Source organism: Quercus lobata, chromosome 10, assembly GCF_001633185.2.
Source record: "Quercus lobata isolate SW786 chromosome 10, ValleyOak3.0 Primary Assembly, whole genome shotgun sequence".
In the NCBI taxonomy this organism is placed as follows: domain Eukaryota; kingdom Viridiplantae; phylum Streptophyta; class Magnoliopsida; order Fagales; family Fagaceae; genus Quercus; species Quercus lobata.
The window spans coordinates 50,099,151-50,121,056 of record NC_044913.1 but is presented as its reverse complement, the minus strand read 5'-3'; the positions used below and the strand labels follow the sequence as shown (position 1 = coordinate 50,121,056).

At 33.3% G+C, this 21,906-nt stretch overlaps 2 protein-coding genes across 3 annotated transcripts; one reads left to right on the top strand and one right to left on the bottom strand.

Annotated features, from left to right (window-relative positions):
* Positions 1 to 1,340: 1,340 nt before the first annotated feature.
* LOC115962532 (uncharacterized CRM domain-containing protein At3g25440, chloroplastic-like) lies at positions 1,341 to 8,954 on the bottom strand. The gene is made up of 4 exons (XM_031081383.1): positions 8,824 to 8,954; positions 7,501 to 7,834; positions 3,488 to 3,889; positions 1,341 to 1,835 (listed from the first exon to the last, which is right to left on the bottom strand). Exons 1-4 carry the CDS (start codon positions 8,889 to 8,891, stop codon positions 1,365 to 1,367), a joined length of 1,275 nt encoding a protein of 424 aa, XP_030937243.1. The 5' UTR covers positions 8,892 to 8,954; the 3' UTR covers positions 1,341 to 1,364.
* A 199-nt stretch (positions 8,955 to 9,153) lies between these two features.
* On the top strand, positions 9,154 to 17,285 carry LOC115962455 (protein FAR1-RELATED SEQUENCE 5-like). Of its 2 annotated transcripts, none has more exons than XM_031081291.1 (3): positions 9,154 to 9,259; positions 10,672 to 11,234; positions 17,201 to 17,285. In XM_031081291.1, coding segments are annotated over exons 1-3 (642 nt in total). In that variant the 5' UTR covers positions 9,154 to 9,258; the 3' UTR covers positions 17,279 to 17,285. The 2 variants fall into 2 exon arrangements, with proteins under 2 accessions (XP_030937151.1, XP_030937150.1); XM_031081290.1 differs by lacking the exon at positions 17,201 to 17,285 and adding an exon at positions 16,315 to 16,957.
* Positions 17,286 to 21,906: the final 4,621 nt, after the last annotated feature.

The window sequence follows — 21,906 nt, the reverse complement described above, 5'->3', positions numbered from 1 at the left end:
ATGGTTATCTCTATCATTTCTTAAATTTTCATTTTTAAAATGGATAAGATTCGATCTCAAAATTTTTAGGTATGAAAGGACTTACTAAGTTAAAGATCTAAAAATGTTATATCTTTGCTATGATATCAAATGACTTTACCAATTAAATTTACAATCTTAAATTAAATTACATATTTGGTCATTAACTTTTGAAAATCAAAAAATGTTTCAAAGGGTTCTTACGTTTGATGAAAGAAAGATGTTGACATAACAAATGGAGTTCAAACCTAAGATCACTTTGATGACGTGAAGCCTATGATGTGACGTGAATTCTTTTTACCATAATAAAGGTAATTTTGAAAGTATAGAAATTGTAGTTAGACATTTTAGAGTATAAGGAAATATATATTATATATATATTATATATATATATATATTTTTTTTTTGAGGTAAAAGGCGATAAGTATAAGGAAAATTTTGAAACAAAAGTTAGTGAAACATTTTAATGTGCAAGGATAATTTTGAAACAAAAGTTAAAGATTGAGGACCAAATATATAATTTATACAAAATCTTATATGGATTAAATGTGAATTCTCACCTAATTGGCGAATCACATTCTCATATAGAAATTAGGATTGTATGGGACATACATTGAAGGTGTGGAATGACGTTTGGCTCAAGTAGAAGCCTTGGCCATTGTTGAATGGAAACAAACCAAACTACAAAAAATGTCACATAGCATGCTGGAATGGATTTTACTACAGAACATAATATTGTAGTAGAGATGAACATGTTGAGCCCATGCTCCTTGAGCTAGCAGCCTCCTTTTCTGGACCACTTAAGACAAAATGGTTAAGAGTCCTTGGAAGGAGAAAACCAAAGTGGTGCCTAGTACACACATGGCGCAAAGGATTTCTAGTGGAGATTGCAGATGCTCCTATGTTATTAGTTTGTCCTCGTTAAAGATAGAAGTCTATTCAATCCTTCAATTAAGATCATAAGGCTTAAAGATAAACTAGTCAGTAGTCACTCTGTCCCAGACAAAATGGGAGTAACTACATAATTTTTACAGGTTCATATCATTGCAAAAATTGATCTAATGCAACTAGCCCACTCCAACGCTAACAATAGGGCTAATTACCCATTTTAAGCCATGCCATACCAATAGATGACTGAAATAAAAACCTGTATCTATAGTTAAGTTAGTAAGCATCTTCCACAAGATTATTATTATTATTATTATTAAAAAAAGAAGAAGATATTTACAAGCTAGGAAAGTAAGCATCTTCCACAAGATAATTTTAAAAAATGATATTGATGCTTATCAAGCCAAGTATGCCTCAGCTTTTTGCATAAAATGGGAGAGAGAAATAAGAAATTCAATTTAATTTTTCATGTCTATAATGTGTTCTCTTAGGAAATTTTGATTATCAGAATCATATTTATTCTCAAACATTGGTGGCGAACCTAATATTGTATTGGAGCTCTCTTCCAACATAGAAGAGCTTGGTTCTTTTTCTTCATCATTAGAATAAAATATGCTGTCATTATTAGAATATGATTCACTTGTAGATAAATCCTCATCTTCACTTTCTGATACCTCTGTGGAATCTGCTTCTGTATCTGAAAGGGCTGTGTGAAAGCAATCACTAGTTGAATCAAGGCTTTTCTTTTCATATTTCCCTGATTTCTTATAGTCTTTTCTTGGCTCGTCCAAGATGGAAATGGGATTCCTATCATTTGGGTCACCATAAAGTGCAATGTGCCTGTAGTAGAGCTCTAATTCCTTGTCAGCAATAGCAATGAAGCGCCGCACGGATTCAAGTGATTGCTCATACTTGGATTTTTCAAGTGCCTGTAAATGGGAGAAAACAGACTTAATCAGCCTATCTGGGATCAGCCATAACTTTTACATGCTTCATAACAAAAGCCCTTACAGCAAACAGAAAATTAACAGGACAAAAGTTAATAGAGTTGGTAACATTATGAGACCACCAAAATGAAGTGGGATAGAGCCTGTTAATGTTGATGTGTGGTAGCTAATTTTATCTGTCAATAGAATCTTGGAAGACTATAGCCCAAAAAGAGAGTCAAAAGTCAATCCAAAGGCCAAAAAGCTTAAAACTCACTTTCATCTTCAATTCATTATGTTCTTTCAATATATTATGCATTAGGGTTTATTTGAAATAATTTCAAATTACCACCACAATACATACCGTAGTTTCAATTCTAGGTCAGTATTAGACATCATCTTACAGCAGGAATTGATTCGTGGCCACCACCTGATTTCTGACACTGAGAGTGTCTAATGCAAGGGAACGCTTTATGAATTAGATCAATCATTTTTCCATGGATTGATAAACTTGTATTTTAGTGTATAGATGAATCACAAATGAATTTCTCTGAAGCCTCCAGAATAAGCCTGCTCATATCAATGTAAAATTTGGAAGATTTCTTATACTTGTATCTACATATTTCTAGTGTTATAACAGGTTATGAGCCAAGAATATATATATATATATATATATATTTTTATTGGTAAGTTATATATGCATCAAGTGGGTCCATAATCTCAATTCAAGACACTAGCTCATTGGTACCAAGGAATGGTGCAAGTCATATTACCATCATTTCAGCAGCAATCATCTCCTTTTCATGAATGCTGAGTTCCAATGAATTAATATTGAGATCATTTTGCACTACCTCCATTCTATAATTAAATTAAAAAATAAAAATGAAAATTTCTGTTAATTTGTTTGTGTGTTTTTTCTCTCAAGGCTACCTCCATTTAGGGGAAAAAATGTCTTTTTTGGGACACCCTTGAATGTTTAATAATATCTTATATTTTGTATTGGTCATTTATAACTAAAATTTTAATAAAACTAACAGTTCATAATTTGTCATTTATGTCATATGACTATCAATTTATAGACATAGAGCCACTTAATTATAATTCTATAGCTCCAAATATCGTCTTCACATACCTTTAACAATTCCTTTTTTTATCATTCATTTCCTTTAAAAATACAGATATCAATAAAAGTGAGATCAAGGCTATTTAAAAAGTTTGTGAATGTAACATTAATGACAATGGTATACTTATACTTTATGTATGTCGATGGTAGATCTTACTTAGTAAGCCACACTAATTAAGACAGTATTGATTAATTTTCCATCCTTATGATATATACATAGAGTCAAAGTACTTATAAAAAAACATAGAGCCAAATCAACTTGTGACTTTTATTGTCTTGTCAGTAGAGTATGAATTGTCATGATATATTATTATTCAGATAAGTTAATGACTCTAAAATTTTTCATTATTACCATATAACCTTGGCAACATTGAACTCTTTTTATTTTTGGTGGCTTTGCCACTGACTATAACAGGGTTTCCTGGTCACAGATTGGAACTACAAGGGATAAGAGTTAAAAGTGTGCTACAGTATATACTTACGAAAATAAAAATATAAATTATCTGAAAAGATTGAAAGTTGGAAAACACACCCTTTTCTTGGATAATGTATCTATAGGCGACATAACTTCTGGCTGGACATAGTCTTTTCCTCGATAAAATATTATGACGTCATCTCCAATAATCTGAATAGGGATCCCACCGCTCAATCTAGCAATTTCTTGTGCATACTGCTGCGCTTGCCCAGGTTTACAAGAATTGCAAATGACCTTAACAGTTTCATGTTTCTTCCAATGCATATGCATATTAAGAATAACACCTCCAAATATTCCTCTTCTACCGATTGGCGCATAATTAGACCTCTTTTGGGCCATTTTTTTCAAATAAAACCGCTCCTCCCCAGTCAGCTCATGGGGCTTTACCACTGGACCCTGAGCTTGGGGAACTTCATAACGCTTCAGTCTTTCAATCAGCATAGCTTCCTTAATTTTGGCCTGAAGTGAGAAGATATCAACCAAGGATAACATTAAGACTAATGAAAAGAGCAAGGCTTAATGCTTAAACAGCATGCAAGAAAATCAGGAATCATTTTATACCCTTACTAACTGTTGTTGTTCCTGGAATTTCTAAACTGTAAAGCTTTCTTTGTCTTCAATCTCTTGCAATCACAATGAACAGAGACAATATTGCCTCTTCTCCTTGCATTTTCCATTTGACAAAAGATGGTATTATTATCTTTGCCTTAACTAATCGACTTAGTTTCCAATGAATTTCCCTATTCTTTCTTTATTCATAAGAAAGAAGACACTTAAGAGAAGAGGCAGCATGAGTGGGGGGAAGAGATCGCCTTACATGGAAAAACCAAGAAAGAGCTGAAAGAGAGAAGACAGAGACAGAAGACATTGCACAAGCTTCTGCTAAAACAGGATAAATCTCCCCAAAAAACATACCTATGGAAGAAGTTCTCTGCTAAGCTAGGATATCAACCTTTGTATTAGCCATCCTAAAAGTCCATATAAACAAAACATCCTCAGATTCAGAGAATTCAAATACTTATTTATTTAAGCCGAAACCTTTAGTCATAAAATGCTTTGTGGATAAGATTTCAACATTTTCAGCGTCTGGAAAAAATTGAAAACTGGGGAAATGTATTTAGCATGCAATTTTACACATAGAAATCCAGAAACTGACTATAACAATTTAAATTGGTTACTCATTTTTCAGAATTGGAAATTAACCTTAATAATTGAGTTTAAGACAGCATCAAATGCATGGAGTTTCAAAGATTGTGAAAAACAACTTCAGAGTTAAATCTACTACCAATGAAGACCCTTTAAGATTGAATAGTTGCTAGTGGCTGTTATTTCTTTTTCAAACTTGTTAGAATTTTTTGATCTCTCTTGTTTGGTTTACTAGCAAAGGAGGAGTCCCAGTTCTATGAGAAAAGGTTAGATGTATGAACTATGTAAGTGTCTTATTATACTCAAATAAGACGGGGTTGAATAATATAATTATTGAGTGTTTTTTTTAGTATTGAGGCTTGCTGACCTTAATCCTTATCATTCTTTCTCGCTCTTTCCCTTCTCTTTTTTCTTTTTCCTTGCAACCCCAAGTGCCCTTCCTCTTGCCTATCAAAACCACAAGAACCCATATACTTTCTCTATCAAAATAGCCATAAAAAGTCATCAAACCCTAGTCAATTTTGAGCACTAACCCTTTCTTCTACAACTCTAAACTCCAACTCACAAATCCTGCTAAACTTTAACCTACCACAACACATGTAGACAAAAGGAGCATTGGGTGGCATCCTGCTGTTATGGGATAGAAGAGTGGTGGAGAAGACTGAGGTGGCAAAGGGTGGATTCTCCATTAAATGTAAGTTTAGTTGTGTGGTTGGGAATTTTGATTGGGTTTTTTCCTGGGGGATGTATGGCTCCAACTCAGATCATGACAAAGGTTTACTGTGTGAAGAACTGATGGGCATTTAGTCATTTTACAGCTGGTGGGATTGCCTTAGTGCATAGTGGGAGACTAAATGAAGTCAGCTTTCCTAGTGAAAGACTAATAGTGGTGTGGGGAGAACTTCCCCAGCCAAGTGGGATTTTTTGGATTTTATCTAGGAGAATAGCCTTATAGATCTGCCCCAAAGGGGAGGAAAATTTACTTGCTCTAACAATCAAGAGTTGTCATTATTTCAAGACTGGATCAGTTTCTTGTTTCACATGGGCGAGAGAAATAATTTCCCAATGAACTTCAGAGTTTGCTTCCTTGCACCAATTCAGACCATTCTCTAGGGAGACAAAAACCCATTGCAAATTTGAAATTAAAAAATATATATATATATATATATATTTTTTTTGATAATTCAATAGTTGGGGGAGGAGGGATTTGAACCCTGGATGCCTTCTAGTTGAATTACAAGGCTCATGGTTCATTTCAAATTTGAGAATATTGGTTGGAGCTAGATAGCTTTGGGGAGAAGGTGAGGCAATGGTGGGAATCCTATCATTTTGATGGGGACCCAAACTTTGTTTTGGCCAACAATTTGAGAGCATTGAAGGAGGACCCAAAGAAGAGTTTGGCGATGTTAGAACTAGAAAAAAAAAAAACTTGTGCGGAAAATTCAGGGGCTAAATCCAGAGAGGAACTAGTGTTTTATCTACTGAGGCTAGATGCAGAAGAAAAGAGGAAAGAGAAGAACCAGCAAAATTTATGCTAATGGAGGAAGTCAAGAGATAGAAATAGAAGGATTTTTGGCTGAGGGAGGGAGGCAAAAATACTAAGTTTTTTCATTGATTGGCCAGTTCACAACAATTTAATGATTACATTGGGAGCTTATCTTTGGGGGAGCTATTACAGAGGTATGGAGTATCAGGAGGAAATCAAGGAAGGCATCATCCAATACTACAAAGACTTGTACTTATAATGGAATGACATTGTTTATTGGATGGTCTTCAGATGAGAGATCTTGCAAATGACGAGGTTGATTGGAAAGGGAGTGAAGAAAGGGAAGTATTGGCAGCAATTAAAAGTATGAATGGGGACAAAGCAACTGACCCAGATGTCTTTTCATTGACCTTCTCTCCAAGCTGGTTGATATATTGGGAAAGAAGACATCATACCTGTTTTTCATCACTTCATAAACAAGGTAGTTCAAATTTTTTTTATATGCCACTTTTATTGCTCTTATCTTGAAGGGGCCTCCAATGTGTTAATCAAGGGGAGACAAATTCCCTAATTTGCCCTACACCAAACATAATCTCTATTTTCTTGGATGCAAATACCCTACATCTACATACTTATCCTAACCTCCTTTGCTAAGTGTTGGAAAACAACTTATCATAGAAAAAGTTCTATTATATTTCTTCATTGAGATGTCATATTTTGATAGGAAATAATATTTTTATTAAAAATAAAAAATGAACATGGGAAACTAATGGAGTTTACAGGTCGTACAACCATGTTTCCTTAAAAACAGTTAAAAATATGATATGTCAATAACATCATGCAATGTTGATGATCTACTCGCGTCCAAAGACAGCTAATAGAATAATGCCCCCAGGAACTAAGATTCAAATCTCCCTACAGACAGTTCCTGATACTCAAAAGTCCTCCTATTCCTTTCTCTCTACAAACATGTCACATTAAACAGGAGGGAGCAACATTCCAAACTCTGTTCTGGAAGGTCTTGGAAATGCAATGCCAACATTGAAGCATGTCTTTCACCGTCTTTGGCATCACCAACTTCACCACAGAAACTACTTATAATTTTTTTAAAATTTTTATTTTTTACAGTTCCTTATTATAGGACGAGGCAAAGTGAGCACTCCACACTTTCCCCATTATTCTTGCTCACAACATTTTGGCTAAGCCATTATCACTTTCCCGCTAAAGTCATGACATGTCTATAAGCAAAATCATGAACTAAAAAGAATAACATCAAGTAAAGAAAGGACCAATTTTGCAGAGAAATTCAACATTATACAAAATTATAATGTTACCACAAGCATATGATTCAGGTTTCCTTATCTACTACTGACATAACCAAAATTTATCAAACAAGCTTTTGCAGCAAAAAATTACTATTTAATTATCAATATATCACCTTTTCAAGCTTGTACTTAATTCTCTCCTCGGCATTTGCAAACTTCTGCTTCTTCTTCCCCTTGACACCGAGATAACGTGGGTCCCTCTTATTGGCTGATTTTCTCTTCTGCTTCTCCTTCTTCCTCTGCATCTTCAGCCTCTTCTTGGTCTGCCATTTGTGCTTCTTGGGAGGATCCACCTCATGTGTTTCAAACTTAGGCTTTCCTTGTGATATCACAAGATTCACCGAACCATGGCTCAAGTTTCTGAAAGCCCACGAAGGGCTTGTTTGGTTGAGTGGTAGAAAGTGCTTGGTTATTGTGAAAATCGATTCCTGGGCTTCGAAATTTGACCTGTAAAATAGACAAAAATCAACATGGAAGAGTAAAACTATTATGTACATAGGAAATAGGTGTTCATATCTTCATATAATAAGTCTTCCCTTTTCTTTTAGCTTCCCTCGTTACAATTCTGTTTTTTACTAAGTTCCCCACCATATTTCTATTTTCCAGGCCAACATTCACAACCCAGAGGTTCATACAGATTGATAAACACACACACACACACACACATTGTGGATAATCCATTAATGGATTTTAAATTTAAGGCCAAAACACATTGTTGGTCCCTAAACTTTAGTTAATTAGCGATTTTAGTTCTTGAACTTTAAAGTGATCATTTTTAGTCCCTAATAAACTTAAAGTGATCACTTTTACTCTTTTAGTTTTTAAACAAAAACAGTTCACTTTAAGTTTGCCAGAATAAAAGCAATCACTTTAAGTTTATTAGGAGCTCAATTTGATGAGGTCCTTGATCAATATTTTGTTTGGCCGTGTCATCCAAGGGACTAAATGCGATCTGGAGCTCATGGGCTAAAGTTTAGGGACTAAAAACTAAATTTAATTGATGGGGGTTGCTAGAATTAATCATTTGGATGGAGAGAAAATTCATGGAATATAGTAAAAATAGTGGGAAACAATAGTAAGAAAACATGATATTTGTTTAGGATACAAATGGGTTTATGCGTGTGTGTGCATTGCATTGAAAGCTAATAATAGTAATCTTTCATTCTCATCATAAATTTCCCCTATTTCTTTGCTCACCATTCCTCCCATCTTCCAAGTGAACTTTCCCACAAGCCAAAAATCAATTTTCTCCAAAAACCCATCAAAGGGCACAACTAGATACAGCATTTGGAATGAGAAAACAAAGAAACAAAAAACAAAATTTGATTCTTTGAGAAAACCTGATTCCTGGGTGTTGAAGAAAAAAATGGCGTGGAAATAGTAAAAAAAAAAAACCATAAATACATAAACAAAACAAAAAGAGAGAGAAAGAGTACCTGAGAGGAAGTGAGAATCTGAGAAGTGAAGAAGCTCTACGAAGATTACGAAACAAAACCTTTGCCATTTACAGTGAGAGAGACACAGAGACAAAGAACCTAGTACTTTGTTTGAGTTTAGAAAAAATGGTTAAAAACAACCGGGTTTTAAAAAACACGGGTGGGTGGACCGGGTTTTGTTAAAAGGGTCGGAGCGATGATCTTAAGGAGCCGAGGTCCACACGAATTGCCACCCGTCGAAATATCATTGTCTTGACTTAAATCATTGACTCTTTACTATCTATGCTAGCCAATCGTTTTGCGCCACGTCATCGGCTCCTGAGCCCCCATATTTTACAAACCTGAACCTTTCCTCTCTCTGTTTCTCTCTCTCTCTCTCTCTCTGTGGCTTTCGAAGCTCTCTCTCTCTCTCTCATCGAATCGTCGAGAACTTGCAGTAAGTTTTTAATTTATTTAATTATTAATTTTGTATAGTTTATATTCAATATGTTCATATTTTGTTTTTGCTTTTGTTTTTTATAATTATTTTTTGAAATTTTTTTCGTTTTAATTCTGTCTAATTACAGAGAAAATTGGCACCAATTGTTTAATTCAGTTTTTTAATTTCCAATTTTTTTAATTAATGCTCTGTTTGTTTGCCAAGAAAATTTAAGAAATGAAAAGCTGGCTAAAACTTGAAATAGTTTCCCTTTTTTTTTTCCTTAAATTGAGGAAATTTTTTTTTTTTTTTGGTGGCAAATTTTCATATTAAAGTATGATCAGTTTTTTGGTGTTTTGGATTGTATAATACAAGTGGGGTCTACAGGAAAGTTGAATTTATGCTCTGTTTGGTGGCTGAGAAAATTTAGGGAAAGAAATGTTGATAGAAATTTTCAATTTTGTGTCTTAAAATTTGAAGTTTTCTACTTATAGTGTTTATTTAATATCGAATTTGATTGTATCAATCATCAGTTAGTGATTAGGGTTTTGTATGTATAAGATATCATTGTGTTTTTTTTTTTCCCCCTGTTTATATGGTGGCTCATATATTGTGAATTAAACACTTGGATTTGTTTTCAAGTAATCAGAAAGAAAAAGGAAAAGAAGAGAGTACAAATTATGTATCTTTAATTATTGAATGTAAATATCTGAAAGTTGTGTTTGAATTTGAGGATTTAAAATTAAGGGAGTTTGAAGAACAATTGTTGGTATAAATTGCCAGTTATAAATTTAACAACTCATAATGATTTCACACTTTGGAGATTTTACCCAAAAAAAAAAAAAATGCTCGTGATGTTATGAATTTGAAATGATGTATTGCACCTAGTCATTTTTTTATAAGTAAAAGTTTTATTAGAAATGAAAGAGAGGATGTCAAATAATAATGTGTGCACAAACCCTTTTCAAAGAATACAACTTGCTTCAAAAGAGAGTCAATAAAATCAGCAAGAGACATCAAAGGGATGTTGCCTAGAGCATGCATCCAATCAAACAAGGACAATAATATTTGCTCTTTGATAAAGCTCAAATCTCTCCATAAATTTTATCAATAGGAACAATAAATTGTCATTTTATGTTCTATTCAAGTCATTTGAACTAAAAGTTGAAATCCAAATCCTTCTCTTTAAATATCTCTAGTCAAACAGCCACAAAGGAAAATAAATCTGAATGGAGATATCTGTTTATTCCTGTAAATTTACTAGGCTCTGCTTTAGATGAATACAGTAGTTTATTTATTTATTTATTTTTTTCCTTTATTGTTTGGGGTGAAACATAAACTGCGGAAAATGCATGAGTGGGAGCTGGTTTCTCTATTGGTTTGTGAAATATCATCTGTGTAGAAAAATCATATAAGGTTTTCCTATGCAGTGGAGTTTAGTGTTGATGGCAATCTTAATGGTGAGGTGGATGGAAATTCTGCTGAGGTGGAGGATCATAGGGTCAATGATGAAAATGAAACTGGTGGAAGTTCTGTTGAAGGGGCATTTCAACAGGATCAGGATGATAAAATGAATCAAGATTTTTCTGGAATGGATATAGTTCCTAATGCAATTCCTTCAGTATCAATGATTCCATCAGATGAGCCCTATGTGGGTCAGGAGTTCGAATCTGAAGCATCTGCACATGCATTTTATAATGCATATGCCACGCGTGTGGGTTTCATCATCCGTGTAAGCAAACTTTCACGATCAAGGCGTGATGGATCTGCTATTGGCCGGGCACTAGTTTGTAACAAGGAGGGCTATAGAATGCCTGATAAGCGTGAAAAAATTGTGAGGCAAAGGGCGGAGACAAGAGTTGGTTGTAGGGCAATGATTTTGGTGAGGAAAGTAAATTCTGGTAAATGGGTTGTTACAAAATTTGTAAAGGAGCATACTCATCCATTGACACCTGGAAAAGGTCGAAGGGATTGCATTTATGATCAATATCCGGTCAGCTCTTTTTCCTTCGTTATTTATAGCTCTTGTTCCTTCATTATTTATAATTGACATTTCTATGCTCCGATGTTATTTTAATCATATGCTTGATATATAGAGAGACCAACTTTTGTAATCATTTGCATATACTATTTTTAAGGGTATTCTAAATTGATTACGCTTTTGATGACATAGATGGAAATTTTGGGGGATTGTAAGTGCATGACTGGATTTTCTTGAGATGTCTTGGTCTTATACATTGAGCCAAGTTTTCAGTAGAGGATTGCATAAAGTTGTGAACTGTTCTGCCTTTTACCTATAAATCAAAATGATGTCAAAATTTATAAAAAAACTTATTCCAGAAATTCTCTATGAATTTTTCTTTTTATATTCTTTTTTAGTATCACACATTATAGCTACAAAAGGCGTTTTAGAATGATTCAGATTAAAGCTAACTGCCTTAAGCATTTCCCCCTATCTCTAATCATCTGACTCTGTTTCTTTTAATAACTTGAGATTGGATCCATATAGTGCAAGCTTTTGAACTCTTTTGTTTAAATTTTTCCATGAGTATTTGGTTGGATTATATGATCAGTTTTTATTTCGACATATAAATGATAGAAACAATAAGTCACATTTGACCATAATCATCATGACATGGGTGCATTATCGATTCTAGAGTTATTAATAATTCACTTTTGACTATAATCACATTCTCTCAAAAGATGTAACAAAGTCTGTGTAGGGTGGATTCGACAAATATCTAAATATGAGTGTTACTATCCAGAATTTTAATTCAAGAGGCTATTTTTTATCCTACGTTTCCTTATAGTTAAGAATGAGAGTGTTCTTACTCCACATACTTGGTGGTGTTGTTGATTACTATTTTAGGCAGGAAGTTGTTTAGTATGACATGAAGAAATACAAATTAATTGAGCAGATGGAATGGAAGAAATACATATGAATGGGAGATCATTTCAGAGGTAGAAAACTGAAATTTTTATAAATTTGTAATACATCAATATTCAATATAACCACTACCATAGGGTGACGTAGGACGAAGGGAAGAAAACCAAATTGGATTTGAAATTCCTGGGTCAAGTCTAGCAGTTCTTGGATAACTTTTTGTTTTTTGAGGAATTAGTGCAAGGGTTTGGTGGGAAAAAAGCTGGAAAAAGATAAAGAAAAAGAAATATAGGGTTTCTAATGGTGAAAATGAATAGTAGGATTTGGAGATGAAACAAAGGGAATAAATCAAGGATTTGGTTGCTGTTCAGGGTTGTGAACAATATTTTGGCTTTTTATGGTGTATATGGGGCTATTTGGTGAAGGTGCCTTTTTAAGTGTTACCTAACATTTCACTAGTTGGAGTAGTCTAGGTTAAGATCTTTGGCTGCATGGACCAAAGGAAGGTCAAAAGAATTTGGGTTGGAGATATTTTAAAAAAAGAAAAAGAAAAGGGAATTTGAGTTGGAGATGTGAGATGTGAGAACAGCATAGTCTATAATGTAGTGAAAGAAATGGTTGGAGATTAGGGAAACACTAAGGATTTGTAGTTTAATGGTTTTTTTTTTAATTTTTATAATTTTTTTTTTTTAAAATTTTTTCAATAGTTCACTGTGCTGTTCCATGTTGAGCCTAATTCTTCTCTGCAGCCTTGCCGGAGCTCAAACCTTGTTGGAAAACTTGCAGGAATCTCTAAATTTTTACTATCTGAGTTACCAACCAGAAGACCCCAAGAAGGAATGAACCAGCAAGGCAACCGAGTAAATGGTAGTGGTGGGCTATGGATAGATTCAAAAACTATTGTCTTTGCTTATGATGTTAGATTTGATTTGTATCTAGGAAAGGTTTCATGGTTATTTGGTTTCGATATGGGTTTGGAAGGGTTGAAATCAATGAGGGCTGACTAGAGAAGGTGAGATCAGATCATAGAAGACATTTTTTTTCAACCATTTCTAGGATTGGGTTATTGAAATGGTTTGTAGAAAGAAAAGCAGTGAAAGATTCATAGAGATTTTAGAATTTCATATTAGGGTGAGGAAGGGGGTTATTTGCATACTAGAATGGAGAAATTTGTATGGATGTGAGGTCTTTGAATTTGAAGTTTAGGGCTATTTCTTGGGCAAAATTTTGTGGGGACACAGCTAATGAAATCAATGAATCCTTGTCAAAATCATGGATAAGATTCTTCCAAAGTAGAGTCACCAATCCGATTGGAAGATGACTGGAGATTCTTGGCAATAACATTGAGGGTCTGTTGTCTCGAGTTGCTGACACTACAGTATTAGCTGGTGGCTTTTGCTGACCAGCAGGGTTATCAATGTGGAGGGTTTATATCAAGCGGGGGAAATAGGACCTCAAAGGATGCATAAGGGTGGAGTTTATACTTTGGACCAACAAGCTAAGATTGGAGATGCGTGGTTCTCACTTCTCATGCACCAGTAGGATATATTAGTAAGAACCAGATCATGCATTGGGGGGAAAAGCATAATAGAAGAAGAATTGTCTCTAATTACCAACAACATTCAAATATCACACAAAAAAAAAAAACCTTGCGGTATTTTTGTGCCTAGTTAGTTCAGCATGTATGTTGGGTTGATAAAATATATTTAAAAAAATTGTGGGTCTGGGTTCCAAAGGGAGAAATAGTTGGTCCATCTAAGGCACATCAAACTAGCTTGAATTTTAAATGGTCCAAAATGTTAAAGAAAAGAGTGATATTTTCAAAAATGTTGAACTTTCCAGAGAAGAACTCTGAAATTGGCGAAGCCTCAATTTGTAGCAATTGGTACAGCAAGGTATTGAGTTAATGAGGGATATCCAGTGGTTTTTTTCTTTGAAAGAAGGTAATTATTCCTTAGTGCTAGGTGACGGTCTAGATTCTTCCCCTCCTTTTTCTTTATTGGTATCTTGATGTTGTGAGCAGAGAAGGATCATATGGGTCTGAGTAATCCTTTGATTGTGGAGCAGACAAATATGTGGGGCTTTTGGTATATTTGGGGAGTGTGGGGTTTAGTGAGGATTAGGATGGGCAACCTGAATTGTTAGTCGCTTAGTGAGGGTCGAATAGTGGAATATTTGGTTGAGAGTGGAGATGGTTCTTTATGATGATGCTCTATACTTGAACCGCATAAGCTATGAACCACTTATTTGAATCGACCTAGCAACTCAACTTGAAGGAGTCTTGAGAGGTTAAGGGGCTTGGGGTAATTTTCTTTTTCTTTTTCTTTTTTTTTTTTTTTTTTGGGGGGGGGGGGGGGGTGTGTTGTGGTGAGGAGTTTAATTATGAAAGAGTTTTGGTAAGTTTGGGGTGAAGAATTTTAGTAAGTTCTTCTGTGTAGGAAACAATGATTTTGAAGAGCTAGTTGTAAAGCTCTTTGCTATTAAAGAAAATAAAAGGACGTGTAACCTCTGCAGGTAGGTCCAGAGTTCTGGGTAATAATAGCAGTAAAGGATTTCCATAGTTAAAAAATTTGGCTTCTTCCATTGATTTTGATATAGAGAAGGATGGTTTAGGTAGAAGGGAAGGGAGGACTAGCATTGAGGTTCTTTAGCATTTGTTATGAATATGAAGATTTTTCTTGAAATATCTGGGGTTTGAATGATCTTTGAAAATGGTCTATTTTGAGGATTTATATGTGTAATTCGAAGGGAGATGTGGTATGCTTTTCAAGAAATGAAAAAAAGCTTTGACTAAGGAGCTTGTTAGGAGTTTTGTTTTGATTTTTTTTTTTTTTTTGGGTGGGGTAGAGGCTTTTATTGTGGGCTATTTTGTTAAATGATGGTGTTACTTAGGCTGTTCATCTCATGTTGGATGGTGGGTTGTGAAAAAGATTGATGTGGATATTGGTCATTATTCTGTTTCTTGTCTTTTCAACATAGAGAAAGATACCTTCTGACAGACTATTCCATCCTTTCATCTAACCAAAAAAAAAAAAGTAAGGGAAAGATTCATTTAGGCTTTTATTGGAGTGTAGACTTCAAATAAGGATGGGGATTCACATGCTCTTTGGGATGAAATTAAACATCTAGAATGAATTTTGAAGCTACAACCTCACAATTTAGCCACACGTGTGAGATGAGGAAGTGCCATTTGAAGTAAGATTAATTGGCAAAAAATGATTATTTTAAGTGAGGTAACCTGGTGTTAGGTTAGAGATTTCAATGTTTTTCTATTTCCTTTAGAAAGGTTGCACTGCAATGTATTCTGTGGAAGGATGATGGATTTTTTGGAGTTTATTGCAAACTTAAATCTGGTGGATTTTCTTTTAGAGGGTACTGTATATACTTGGTCAAATAATCAAGACCCTCCATTGTTGTCTTAGATCATTTTCTAGCTTTAGTGTGGTGAGAGGAATTATCTTCTAATGCGGTACATTGTTAATTTCCTTGATTTACATTTGATCATATTCCTATTTTGTTGAATTGTGGAGTGTTAGAGATGGCGGCTTCTCTCTGTTCATGAGGTGTCTATATTAGAGACCGGTGTTACTGTCTCAACCCATGACTGCAGCTAAATTTAAGTCTCTTATGCCAAGGTTAACTAGTAGGTTGGAGGGTGCAGGGAGAGAAGGCCCCTGCAGTTCAGTAAGGGCATATTTGGAATTTCAATGTACTGGGTTAGGGTTTCTTAAGTAAGGGCAATATATATCATAGAAAGATTAGTTTGCTGTAGATTTTACTATATATGAAACAATGACATATGTTGAATCATGTTAAAAGGACAAAGTATAGTTACAAAATTGGTTGTAGCCTAAGGCTTTAACCTTACTCAATAAAATAAATATTATTACATATGGTGTTCTGTAACATTTGTTGGTATTTCAACTTCTTAATGTACAAATCCATGCCTGAAATGAAGTTGTTTCCCCAATTGGGAATAAGAAATTTGAGTTCATATTAAATTGAAGTTTAACAGTTACAACCATTAAAACATGAATGCATGTTACTCATTTTGAGTGAAATGCATTGAATGCTATTTACTTGGTGAAATTTCTATTTCCATGTCATGTCCAAGCATCTCATCTTTCTCCTTAATGTCACAAGTGTTTAATTTATTGTAACTAACCTTTTTCATATTTTGCTTTTATAGAACGAACATGATAAGATTCGGGAACTATCCCAGCAGCTGGCTATAGAGAAAAAGCGAGCTGCAACCTATAAAAGGCATCTAGAAATGATATTTGAGCACATTGACGAGCACAATGAGAGCCTATCAAAGAAGATCCAATACATAGTAGACAATGTCAAGGAGATGGAAACCAAAGAACAGCAAAACCAAAGATAGTTTAAGCAATTTAAGCTCGTTTTTGTTTCTCCTTTTTTTTTTTTTTTTTTTTTTTGGGGGGACAAAACAAAATCAAGAAATAGCTTGGAGGTTATTGCTGGATGAAATATGCATTGTCTTGATTTTAATGTTGGCATACATAGTTATGAGCTTCATTCCAGTTTTTAGGTATCTAGTTAGTTTTATATCTTGGAATATTCTGCTCATTGGAATTCATTGGATAATTTGTGTAGTACGATTGTTGTTTGGAACAAATTATTGGTAGGAGAAACTAGGTGAGTCAATGTACAGTCCTTGAAACCCGTCCTAGTGAAGTTGTGCTTACAATATAACGACTCACTGGGGCGTTAGGGTATTCCTAGGAAGTTAATTTTTTTCCATTGTGTTTCATGTAGAACTTGATATGTTTGTATAGCAATTCAAAGGATTGTATTATGTTAATGATTTTCCAATCTTTGATATCCCTTTTCTTGTTTCCTTTTATGGTGGAGGTCGGGTTAAGGTTTTTTTTCACCTTCTTTTTGATCTTTTGGTAGAATGAATCAATGGATTCATGCCAAATTTTGAATAAAGACTCAATGCTCCCAACACCTTCTCTTATTTCAATAAGCGTGAAACAAAATGAATGATTCAAATGATGTTAATTTTCTTGGAAGCAAGTGACCCTTATTGTGATTGTGTGATGAACTAGGTATGCAGGCTATGCGAAAACAGCTGGTTAATGATGATTCTCGCTTCCAAGATAAATTCTCCTGCGGGTGCCTCATAAAAAGAACTAGTAGGTTGTTGGATCATTACTATGATTATATAACCTAATACAATGAAAGTGATGTACTAATCACAATCTACCAACTGAACAAGTTGTAAAAAATCTTGCATCTGAAGTATTGTTGTTCATTTATTCCATTCTACATGTATTCATCTCAAGCACGTGCACACACCACTTAATGAGTTAATCTCACCAAATTGTAGGGATGAGTAAGATATATCTTTTATTTATTTATTTATTTTTGGGTAAGCTAGATAGCATTAAAAATTAGAAATTAGAAGTACCAATATTACAAACCCGGTCACAACACAGGCCAAAATTATCAAAAGATAAAAAAAGAGAAAACAAAAAAGTTAACCAAAATTATCAAAAGATAAAAAAGAGAAAAAAAATGAGGAGGGGGGGGGGGGGACATCAGAAGTATATCTCTATTAGGAGACTTAATGCAACCCATTTATGATTAATGCTAAATTTTAAATTATATACTAAATTACACTTTTGATCCTTAATGTTTGGAGTGCTTTTATTTGGTTCCTCATGTTTAAAGCTTTTCATTTTTGTCCCTCATGTTTGAGGCCATTTTAAAAGTTGTTTTTCCGTCCATCTTCTCAAATCTTGCATGCAAGCTTGGAAATGACCTTATATATATATATATGGGTTGGGTTTAAGTTATATTTGGTGTAACTCTAAGCAATGTTACATCACCCAATTATATGTTATTAAATTCATATTTTGAAAATCCAACAGTTGAATTACATGTTCTATATGTTCTTAACATGTTTGCCAATTTTCATGCCAATGTTCTATATAAAATTTTCACATCATTGTCTAATTTTTGTTTATTTTTATTTTAAAAACTATCCTCCACAATCCAACCTCTATAGTCGGTTCTTCACTCTATGTTGTCACCATTAAAGTCTAAAAATCATTCCAACCCTGATATTACTAATCGGCCAACGAGAAATGAAGGGAGAAAAAAAAAAAAAAAAATTGTGGGGAGGTGATTACTCTCAAAGAGCTAATCCCCTGCCCCCGGTACAAAAGGAATCAGAATCAAGGAGATCCAAGGACCTTGGTAGTGTAGGATAAGGGCGCAAACTCTGTTAAAGAGGCTTGTGAGTCGCTATTTTAAGGTGAGGACGTGTTGATCATTGAAATTCTTGCTCATTGGAAGAGTGTTTTCATGGAGGTTCACCCTCAAAATGGTAGGTTATTGTTGTTTTAATTCTTGCCAACCATTTGACAATTCAGAAAGAAATGATGATTTAAAAACCATATACAGTATGTGTTTTGAAAACGTGCGTGCATCCACACATATGTAAGGCAAGAAACTAATCTATATATATATATATAAAACCGAAGCCTTTGAAACTCTCACAATTTTCCATGTCATCATTTTAATTTAAAAAAATTTTAATTTTTAAAACTAAATAGTGAGAGAGTCCTAACAGGAGCCTCTTATATATATATATATATATATATATATAAGAGACAAAATCTTTGAAAACCCTATAACAATCTCCTCTGTCCGTCTCCACTAAGAGAGAAAACCCTAAACTTCAATTTCTTTGGTACGCTTGCTATTGCTTTTTCTCTTTTTTGTGAATTAGTTTTTTTTTGCTTTTGTTTTGTATGGAGTAGTACTTTACAATATATAGTATAACTACAAGTATTGTAGTAAGTTTGCTAACTTTTTGTGTGGTTCAAAGATGCTATATTCTGTATTATTTTAGATTATATAACCTTAAACTTTACCTTATGGAGACGTATGTACAAGTTTTCAATTTCTTTTGTGTGGATATTTTCTCACAGCTGTGGAGTAAGGTATATGCACTATATGTTATTTTATGTTTTCTCTTATGGTGTCATGCTTCTTTATTTATTAATTAAAGATTATGTTGGAAGCCTATATTATTTGCACCTTCAAAGTGTTCGACAATGTTTGAACCAAATTTTTCATCAATTAGGAAGAATCGGATAAAAAAAACTTAGAAAAGCTTTCCATCCTTACTGAAATTGTCTCGCAATAATGACTTTTTTTATTTTTTATTTTTTATAATTTGTAGGTTCTGAATGTTTTGATTTTTAATTTTATTGTCTTTTGAAAGTTTGACCATCTAAATTTTTGGGTTCAATTTTTTGCAATATTTGAAACGGTTTAGCAAATTTCAACTATTATAATTATGGATTATTCTCTTGAAGGTAACCTATCTTTCTCTTATATTTCTCTATTTGGTAGTCATATATATTTTGTTTTGTTTCAATAATTTCTAGGCAGTGCCAGTAAATTTTCTGATTTTTTTCCCCTTTCGAACGTTTTAACATCAGAACTTTTTAGTTATTTTTTTTTTTTCAATATCTAAATTTGGCTTATTCATCAAATTGTAACTCAAAAAGATAGGAGCAATTCACGCAATAGTATAGTTTCATAATCAATTTAAAATTTTATAAAATTATTTTAGTCTATTATAAATAGGTAAGTTCCCGTGTATTGCACGGGTTTCCGACTAGTTTAAAATAAAAATAAAAGAGTAAGTTTGCTTAAAGAATAGTCTCTTATTTTTTGGTTTATTCCTTAATTTTTTATTAAGAAATTTTTTATTTTTTATTTAATTTTTTTCCCTAAAGGAATATAGCCACTTAAAATACCAAATAACGTAGGATACGATTTTTAAAAAATGTTTTATGTTAAAAAGATTTCATATTTAGATCATAGAGTTACAAGTTATAGATTAACTCACAATTTTATTTTTTATTTTAATTTTAATTTTAATTTTTTTTTTTTTCTGAAGCGTTTGAAGTTTGAACTAATCAAAGGCTGGCCCCCTCCAGCCCCAACCTGGGCCTGTCCCTTTTTGAACTTTGAACACGACTCTTAGATTTTCTAACATATAGGCTTAATAATATTGAGTCATATAAGATTATGAGAGAAACCCAAAAGAGTTAGATTTTCCAGCATCAATATATCTCATGCATCATATCAAATATGTCTTTACATGAGTTCCACATATAATGATTTATGATTCTAATTGTGAACATCATGTGGCGAACAATTCTTTTGTGAAAATTCACATCCAATAACTATTAATAACTAATTCTTCAATCGAAGGAGTTTATTAAAGAAAAACATTAAAACAAGCAGAGATGGTCCCTTGCTTCGCTGTTAAATAAGTTTGTGTATTCGTCATAGGGGGTTTAATAAACTAGGAAAAAATTGGCCTTTGCTTTTTTCAAAAAAAACAATCCAACATTTTGCCCAATTTTCCAAACTAATTAGGGAAATGTCCATTTTTTAAAACTTGATTTTTTCAAAATCGAGTTAAACCCTATAGTGGCGTTTTTAATGAGCCTATAGTGACGTTTTAAAGACATATAGTAGCGTTTTGAAACTCGAGCTCCTTGAACTTGAGTTATAGGTAAAAAAAAGAAAAAAAAATTGCATGTAACTCGACTTCAAGCAGATCGAGTTACAAAACACTACTATAGGTCCTTAAAACGACACTATAGGTTCCTTAAAACGTCACTATAGGGTTCCAGAATTTTTTATTTTTTAAATTTTTTTATAACTTAATTTTGAGAAATTTAAGTTTCAAAAGAAAGGCATTTCTCTAATTAGTTTGGGAAAGGGGGCAAAATGCTGGATTTTTTTTTGAAATGGGCATTTGCCCATTTTCTCCTAATAAACTAGCTAGAAAATTTCTCACTAAAGTTAATATTAAGTTATGGATTTTCTATGATAAAAATATTCTGTTGTGTAAACTCCACATGAATTTTGTAATATGGACCAATAATTTTGCTTTTTATAGCTAAGAGTTTTATGATTTAGTGGCATTGTTCAATTCTGTACTCGAGGATTGTCCCTCACTTGTTAAAAAGAGAAAAAAAAGGGGGTACTGCCTTGGTGTCAAAGTTTTGAGCGTGAAAGTTAAGTTAGAAAGATGCATGGACCTTGTCAAAGAAGTTATGCTCATTGGCTTTGCTTCTTGCTGTCTTCCCATTAATGGCGGTCTTGGCCTTCAATCAAGAGCCATTATGTTTAATGTTAATTAGTTGCTAGAACATTCACCTTCATGTAGTGGCGGCTCTAGGAATATTTTTTAGGGTGGTCATTAAAAAATTTAAATTATACAAAATTTAATAAAACAATAACTTGAATATTTGCTACAATTGCGAGTCGCTAAGGAAAGTAAAATTGTTGCGACTGCAAAGCCAAAAAAATTATAATAGTTGTCACCATCAAGGAAAACTCATAACCACAATATTTTTCTTGGTACAATTTTTTAAGAAAAAAATGAAATTAAAAATTATTTTTATTGAATAGGTTGAACGAGTTACAAAATTTGAATGATTAGCGATTTTTATCTTTTTGCTTTATAATAGGTTTTTTATTGAATAATTTGTTCACTTGTTGTTTGGTCTTTTTTTTTTTTTTTTTGGGTTTATATTTGTTGTTATTTGGGCTAATATTGGATAAAATTTAGCTACAAAATTAGTTGTAGTTTAAGGTTACAACTTTACTCAATAAAATATATATTACTACATATTTTGAAAATCTAACCGTTGAATTGTATATTCTTTATGCTCTTAATACACGTCAAATTTTGTGTCAATCAGATGTTATTTACTAT